Raw genomic sequence first — 8965 nt, forward strand, 5'->3', positions numbered from 1 at the left:
AGGATCTTGGTTTTGACCGAGGCCAGCCTGGACTGTGATCCTCCTATTTCAAGCTTCCCCACCATAGCTGGGATGACAGGTGCATGTCACCAGACCCAGCTTTTTTCTGTTGAGGTGGGGAGGTCTCACAGATTTTTGCCCAGACTGGCCTTGACAGATCCTCCTGATCTCGGCCTCCTGCATGGCTGGGGTGACAGGTGTGCCTCAACTTGCCCAGCTACTGTTTGAAATAGGGTCTCATGGACTTTTTGGTCAGGCTGTACTCAAACCGCCATCCTCCTAACCTCAGCCTCCCCAAGTAATCCTTCCAAAGATTACAAGGCTGAGCCACCAGCTTTGAATCAGCCTTTTTTCTTGAGGTTTTTCCTTGAATCTTGAGTAATTATTTAAGACCCAAAAAAACATTGAGCAACATTTTTCAGGTCACTCTACAGTTTCTCTAAGTTTATATAGCAACATGGAATTTCCAAATTAAAAAGTAAAGCCAAATTTTTAATGTCTTTATGAATTCATATGGCAGATGCAGGGCATTATCTTAAGAGATGAGCTATAGGTTTGAAAATGAAAGTTGGAGTCCTGTTTCCCTGACAGCCACCACTAGGCAGCTCCCAATTCCACAACATTTCTTTCTGTGAGGAAGGCACTTAGGGAGGCAAGATTCATTCTTTTTTGGATATTTCCTGCTACATTTGGTACATTATATTTATTGATGGCTTAAAAAAATTAAGATTCTCTGGCTGGGATGTAGCTCAGTGGTAGAGCACTTGCCTAGCATGCTAGAGGCCCTGGGTTCAATCCCAGCATCAAAAAAGAAAGGACAAAAAACAAAGTAATATTTTTGATTGAATTGGATTTGTAGCAAAGTCATTATTTATGTTATACTTAAGCTAATTCTACATTAATAGATGCAGTGTATTCAAACTCTTTGCAAGTATAGTTTCACTTGTTTTCAGAAATCATTGTAAGTTTTTTTTATTTTTAGCCTTTTGTCTGTGGAAAAAGCAGGAGATGCTTCGATTTTTTTGATTCTGACCACAACAGGACATTATTCCCTCTTCCCTCTACTCTTCACTGCACCAGGTAAATGGCTTTCAACTGTATTGACTTCCATACCCGCTCATCAGGCCTTAGAGATCAATACTCTGATTTAAGCAACCTTAAAATCTCCTGGAAGCAGAGATCTCCTCCATTCTCATAAATAAAACTTCCAGTTCCTCTCCGATTTTAAGTATATTTAGATGTCACAAAAATGCATACTTAATCTCATAACGTAGCATGTCAGAAGGCTTATATTGCCTTAAGATGATAAATCAGCTGAACTGTCATCTATATTTTTTTCTTTTAACAGAACTTCCCATTAAAATCTTACTCATGCTGCTGTTCACCATTTACAGTATTTCTTCACTAAAGACACTATTCAGGTAATAAAAAAGTGATTTTTTGAGTTGGAGGCATGGCTCGAATGGTAGAGCCCTGCCTAGCAATTACAAGGCCCTGAGTTCAAATCCCAGTACCATCAAAAATAATTTTAAGTACATTTAAAATTATATTTACTCTTGTGAAATATTTACTTCTAAATGGTCATGAAAACCTTAAAGGGCTGGTGGAGTGGCTCATATGATAAAGTGCCTGCCTGCCTACCAAGCAGGAAGGCCTAAGTTTAAACACCAGTACTGCCAAAAAAAAAGGCCTTTAATTTTTTTTTTTTTTCTTTGCAGCAGTAATAGGGTTTGAACTCGGGGCTTCCTGCTTGGTAGGCAGGTACTCTACCACTTGAACCACTCCACCAGACTTGGGGTTTTTTTGTGTGTATTGGTTGTTTTTGAGATGGGGTCTTACAGGCTGTTTGCCTGAGCTGTTTCCCTGATCCTCCTGATCTCTACCTCCTGAGTAACTAGGATTATAGACACAAACCATGAATGCCCAGCTAAAATTTCTTTTTAAGTTATAACAATAGTATAACAACATTACAAGAAATGGTAAGTAGATTGAAAAATGACTCATATAATGACATCACTCTGATGGGACAGCATAGGTTGCGTCCTTGGTTCGCAGGAATATTTGAGGAAGACTGCCTAGCTTAAATCAAAACCTGATTTGGTAACATGTGCCCGTAATTCCAGCACTTGTGAGCAGAGACAGGAGGATGGGAAGTTTGAGTTCAGCCTGGGCTACATAGTAAGACCCTATCTCAAAAAGACAATAAATAAATAAAACCTTATTTGAAAACTAAAAAAATGGAATGTGAACTATACATTATGGATAAAATTATATAACTACAGATAGAAATGGAAAAAACAAAAAATACTACTAAAAATTGTTACAGAATTATGGGTAGAATTTTTTTCTCTTCTAACTTTATGTAATATTAGGTCTGTAATTTTTAAAGCCTGCTTATGGCTTATACATGATTATGTCCATGAAAAGTCATGTAATTAATTTTGTTAGAAATCAATTATAGCCAGGCATAGTGGTATGCACCTGTAATTCTAGCCTTCAGGAGAGAGAAGCAGAAGGATCACAACTTCAAGGCCAGCCTGGACTATATATAGCAAGACCTTATCACAAAAGAAAAAAAAAAATCAGTTATAACCATGTGATCCAGCAATTCCACTTATAGGTATATACCCAAAAGAATTGAAAATAGGGACTAGCCAGGCACCGTGGCTCACACCTGTAATCCTAGCTACTCAAGAGGTAGAGATCAGGAGGATCATGATTCAAAGCCAGCCCTGGCAAATAGTTCACAAGATCCTATCTCAAAAAAAAAAAACCTTCACAAAAAAAGGCTGGTGGAGTGGCTCAAGGTGTAGGCTCTGAGTTCAAGCCCCAGTACTGAAAGAAAGAAAGAAAATAGGGACCAAACCAGTACTTACACAACCAGTGTTACTACAATAGCCAAAAGAAGGGATAAATAAAATGTGGAATATACTTATAATAGAATATCATTTAGCCAGAGAAAGGAATGAAGTTCAGATATATGCTACAACTTGGATGAACCTTAAAAACATGTGAAGTAAAAGAAGCCAGACACAAAAGTTCAAATAATATATAATTCCATTTATATGAAATTCTAGCATAGGCAGATTCACAGAGGTAGAAAGTAGGTTGGATGTTGGTGAGCAGGGGATGGAGAGTTATCATTAGTTCCATAGCTTCTATTTGGAGTTATGGAAATGTTTTAAAAAGTGGTTAGTATAATAAATATACATTATCAGCATACTGAATGCCACTAAATTATATGCTTAAAATGATTAAAATAGAAAATTTTGTGTTACTTGTATCTTAACAAAATTAAAATGTTTTTTAGAATCCTCAATTATGTTTATATGTTCCTATTCTACTGTCACAACTCACAGGCCCTTTCTGTCTCCCAAATGCGGAGCTAATTTTGTCTGCACAGCTTCAGCTAAGTGATAGCATAGGTAGATGTCTGAGTAAATATGAGATAATGTAATATATCATTAACATTTTTTTATATGAGAAACTTAATGCAGTCTTTGGTTCTGGCCACATCGAGACAGTGCAGATGGGGAAGTTTTAGCTAGGAAATGTTTGCTAAACCAGGGTGACTCATCTAAAAGCAGACTTTTCTCTCTTTTCTTCAGAAAAGAAAAACCTCTTTTTAATTGGATGGAAACTTTCTACCTCCTTGGCCTGGGGCCTCTGGAAGTCTGCTGTGAATTTATATTCCCTCTTACCTCCTGGAGGCTGAAGTACCCCTTCATCCCTTTGTTACTGACCTCAGTGTACTGTGCAGTGGGCATCATGTATGCTTGGTTCAGACTGTATGTTTCAGTGTTGACTGGCCCTCCTGTCAGCAAGACAAAAAAGCAGTGAATAAAGGAGCTGCTTGGATGTAGGCCAAGCAATTATTTCATGGGAAATTAATCAGAATTTGAAGAAAGTTGCCGGTGGCATGAGCCATTCATTTCAATAGATCTGTTCAGAGGACCATTCTTCCACACTTGGCCTTGCCCAGCCTAGCAACCTGATCGTTACCATGGTGAGAAGCCACTTACCATCTGTAAGCAGTGAAATGTGTCTGAAAAACCTCTCATCTTCCCCTGTTAAAATTGCCTGAGATCATTCAGACTGCTGTGCTTAGTGAAGGCAAAGAGGGAGTCTCATTAACAGCATAATTATTTGTAGCCTGTACTGACCATCCTCAGGCTAGAAAGTATAATTAGACTCTTAAACCAAGGGAAGTATAAATAAAATACTGTTTTGTATTTTTGCACAATGTATTTTTGGGTCATTACCAGCTCCTGCATTTTCCCATTGGCGTGTACACAAGCAGATGGTATTCTGTCCCCATTCTGTACTTCTGTACGCTTTGTTCCAGGAGGGTTCTTTGTTGTTGTTGTCTTTCCCCATTGAAATTATGCAATGATAACACTCAACAAAGCCAGGGGAAATATTTAATGTACTGCTTTGGCCTGGCAGTAGAGACTTCCAACCAACTCTTATATTTGAGCTAAGGACATCTTATACAGCAAGCACTGCAGTTTTGAGAAGGCTCCACTGAAACCTTTTCTCATGTGAATGAACAGAAGTGGTTTTTGCCGACTTGTGTTCTCTCCTTCCTTGAGAGCACTTCATACGTGCTTTTTGCCCAGGACCTCAGTTTGTGTAATACCTGCTGCACATTCATATGCAGCCAGCACATGTCCAGTCAGCACTGGAACTCTCACCCATTTTATTTGCTTGTTATTCCCTAAGATCAGAGAAGGCTCAAGGTCAGTGGCATTCTGGGATGCTCACTAGATACCCCATCTCCTAAAGCCACTGTATCTCCCCAGTCATCTTTTGAGTCTGTTATTACAGGGATTTTGCCAAAGGGAGAGGGATGCATGCCTCCTCCAACCCCTCAAGTCTTTCCTACATTCTGTGTTCAGGCCCCAGCACCTCACACACAAAAAAGAGATGCGACCTAAGTGCTGCTATGACTGTCAATATAAAGGTAGCACAGCATAGTGATACAAATAGGGCCCTGGAGTCACACAGCCTGGTTTAGAAACCCTGCCTTCACTTTACCTCAGTGTCCTTATTTCTTAAATGATTGCATAAAAGTTTTAGCATACTGCCTGAAACATTTTAAGTGTTCCGTATGTATCAGTTGCTGTTTATTTGAATCATCTCATCCCCCTCGCTGTTCTCTCCCTTCCGCAGAATTGAGTACCCCCACCACATGCTCCCATGTGCCACAGGTCTGTTACCACAAACAGCTGTACTTGAATGTGCTTGTTTACCTGTTTTCCTTGGAGACCACACTTGATAGTCCTGGTTTTTGGCACGGTTGAGTAAATTAAGCACATACACAGACTGTGAATTTAAACCCAAAAACAAGCACTAATACAATGGACCCACTGTAGTTCCTCATGTTCTTGGCAGTTGTTATACAACTTTCTTTAAAAAAAAAAAAAAAAAAAGATTAATTTAGATGCATCTCAACAAGGCCAAATTTGTGCTTTGCAGGTTGTTACTGTTAAAGTAATGATGGCAGAACTGGAAGAGCTCTTCTGATGCAGCAATTTCCAGAATGCTCTGCAGAGCCCTGGAAGTTTTTCAGTTTCTTCACAAACTCTGGGTTGTCCCACCTAACATCAAAGCAAATACTGGCTGGAGCCCAGACTTCTGCCTACCACCAACTATTCTTTTCCAAGCACTTTACTTTGTATTTGTTTTTAAATTTGCAGTAATGTGGGTGGTTTTCAACAAATTTCTAGATTTTGGAAGTTACTAAATAAATGGAAATGTTGTTTCAAAATAGTTTGAATCTATAAGCAGTCAAGAACAAGATACGATTACTATCAACATTTAAGCAAGGTATATGAACAACTAATTTCTTGCCTACTGTTGGATGTATATGCAGTGTACCAAAATTTAAAAAGATAAAAAGACTGGGTGGGACATGGTGTTCTTGTTTACTGTATCTTTCCCCAAGAATATAGACCCAGAGCTGGGTGGGAGCCACTAGGAAGATGTGTTCTTTCTAGTCCAACACTGGTGTGGTTTTCCTTGTTAATGACTTCCACCTGAAAACTGTGGAAAGTATACTTCAGTATCACAGAGAATTGGTCCCTTTGTAGTCCATGCAACTCCCTTTTTTTTTTTTTTTTTTTTTTTGGTGGTACTGGGGTTTGAACTCAGGGCCTACATCTTGAGCCACTTCACCAGCCCTTCTTTTGTGTGTATATGATGGGTTTTTTAGAGATAGGGTCTTGAGAACTGTTTTCCCCAGGGTGGCTTTGAACTCTGCCTCCTGAGTAGCTAGAATTACAGGCATGAGCCACCAGCACCCTGCTTCCATGTAGCTTCTGTGTGCAGTTAATGGGAAAAAAAATTCCATTCAAATAGGACGTTTCAAAAAGGTGTTTCGTTCTTCAGTACTTTGATGAAATTACACCTGTAGCATGACCGTGATTAGAAAAAACTCTTTTGACCCATTCATCCCTTTTCGATCCAAAGAAATAGGCTGAGAGAAGAATAATTTTATAAACCTCAAAAATTTGAATCAATATAGCCATTAGTGTCTCACAATGAAATCCCATACTCAGCACTCCCATTTTAGAGAAAGGCCAATAATGGTACTGATTTTTTTTTCAAATTCAGGAGTCAGAAATATAAACAGTATGCTTATACATATACAACAATTGAAAAGAGCAGAACCTGTCTTTTCTTCTGTATATACTTCTATACAGTGCTCTGAAAAAACAGACAAAACAATCACAGACTCCTAGAAAGGCTCCAGAAGAGCCCTCAGCAGTTTTATTTTTTAGAGTTTTCCTAACTACAGATAGTGATGAAGTGGTGCAGGGGTGTTCACCACTTCATAAAGCCCCGCCCACATGTGTAGCTGTGGCCCTGAGGAGTGAACCCAGGCCTCGTGCATGCTGCATCTCCATCTGTTATGGTATCCTTCATGCTGAATTAATATTTTTCATCTCTGACCTTCACCTGTTGATTTACATAATGAGGTTCTACTCCCATTTATATGAGTGCCCTTCAGGAGTGATATGCCAAGGGAAAGATCCCGTATTGTGCCCATTTCTGTTGAGTGTCTACTATGTGCTAGGTATTACCTCCTTTTTAATAGTTTTATTATTTTTTTAGTTAGCATACATTAATGAGGGGGTTTCGTTGTGATAGTTACATACATATATACAGTGTACTTTGAACAAGTTCACCCCTCCTTTACATTCCCAATTCTCCCGTTCCTGCTCTCCCCTTTTCTAACAGTGTTTGGTGGGTTTCATTATGCTGTCTTCATAGATGCATAGATAGAAACATAGATAGATACATAGATATCATACTTCAATCCTCTTCACTCCTCAATATCCTTTTCCCTCCCCCCCTCCCTTGATTACCTTCCACCATTATCTCTTTTAATCCTTCCTAAAACTGCAGATGAAATTCACTCATTATTGCTTCAAAAATATTTCCAATTAGGCATTGTGGTAGGTGTTAGAGATCAAAAAATGAACAAGACATATTCCTGTCCACAAGGAACTTTAAGTTCAAGTGGCTGGAAAGTCATAAAAGCCAGGAATAAAGGTATAAATTAAAGAAACAGGCAGGACCTGAACTGAGCACTGGTGGCTCACACCAGTAATCCTAGCTACCTGGGAGGCAGAGATTGGGAGAATTGCAGTTCAAGGGACGCCTGGGCAAAAAGTTCAAAAGATTCCATCTCAACCAATAGCAGGGCATAGTCATGTATGCCTGTCATTCCAGCTACTGCAGGAAGCATAAAAGAGGAGAATTGTGATCGAGGCTGCCCCAGGCAAAAAGATCAGGACACCCTATCTGGAAAATACCCAACATAGCCAGGTGCCAGTAGCTCATGCCTGTAATCCTAGTTACTCAGGAGGCAGAGATCCAGGGGAATCATGGTTTGAAGCCAGCCCTGGCCAAATCGTTTACAAGGCCCTATCTCAAAAAAATCCATCACACACACAAAAAAAACGCTGGTGGAGTGGCTCAAGTGGTAGAGTAGCTGCCTAGCAAGCGTGAAGCCTAATTCAACCGCCAATACCACAAAAATAGTAGGCAAGACCCAAATCATGCAGTGTCTTTTTAGGTCATTTTAGTAGGCTTTATTTTATTCTAAATCAAATGGTTCCCAAAAGGGTTTTAAATTTTCTGAGTTAGTTTCATGTATGAGGAGCAAATTCAAAACATGACCAACTGGGTACTGGTGGCTCACACTTGTAATCCTAGCTATTTGGGAGGCTGAGATCAGTTGGAGGCCAGCCTAGACAAATAGTTTGAGAGACCCCATCTCCAAAATAACCAGAGGAAAAGGGACAGATACCACCTCAAGCTGTGGTCTCGAGATCTCAAGGTTTGGGGAACTATCTGCCTCCACAATCACGTGGTTGCTGGCAGAATTCAGTTCTTCCTGGGTTGTAGGACTGATGTTCTCAGTTTCTTGCTGGCTGTTGGTTGGATTTTTCGCCTTTAGGCCTCTCCATAGGGTAGTCACAACATAGCAACCAGCTGAAACCAGTAAGGGAAAGAGTCTGCTGGCAAGATAAATGTTATGACTGGGGCATAGTTCAAGTGATGTAGAATTTGTCTAGCATGTACGAGGCCCTGGCTTCAATCCCCAGTACTGAAGAGGAAAAAAAAAAAAAAGATGCTATTATCTTGTATAATATAATCAGGGAAGTGACATGTCACTTTTGCCACATTCTATATGTTAGAAGGAAGTCACATGTTCCATTCATACTGAAGAGGACCAGGGTTACACTGGGCATGAGTACTAGGAAGCAGAGATCATCAAACCATTTTAGGGTTTGTCTTTTATAGTATTCATGGTATAATAAACTATAATTTATTAAGATTAATGGACATTTAAGTTATTTCCATTTTTTCCAGAATGAATAATGATAGAATAAGTGTCAATAAATGCCAGTATTTCACTCTGTATTACAAGGAATGTACTGCAGGATCAAATTTC

The 8965-nt window shown here is 39.5% G+C and overlaps 1 protein-coding gene across 8 annotated transcripts in view; it reads left to right on the forward strand.

The window, feature by feature from the left end:
* Positions 1–4232, forward strand: part of Alg8 (ALG8 alpha-1,3-glucosyltransferase) — a 28921-nt gene extending 24689 nt beyond the window's left edge. For 7 of the 8 annotated variants that reach the window (XM_020159830.2, XM_074082298.1, XM_074082314.1 and 4 more), the window contains 3 exons: positions 983–1080; positions 1349–1421; positions 3609–4232. In XM_020159830.2, the coding sequence (XP_020015419.1) occupies positions 983–1080; positions 1349–1421; positions 3609–3840 (403 nt within the window). In that variant the 3' untranslated portion in view covers positions 3841–4232. The remainder of the gene's footprint in view (positions 1–982; positions 1081–1348; positions 1422–3608) is intronic. The other variant, XM_074082306.1, reaches the window with a different exon arrangement.
* The last annotated feature ends 4733 nt before the right edge of the window (positions 4233–8965 follow it).

This window comes from Castor canadensis, chromosome 1 (genome assembly GCF_047511655.1).
Source record: "Castor canadensis chromosome 1, mCasCan1.hap1v2, whole genome shotgun sequence".
Taxonomy (NCBI): domain Eukaryota; kingdom Metazoa; phylum Chordata; class Mammalia; order Rodentia; family Castoridae; genus Castor; species Castor canadensis.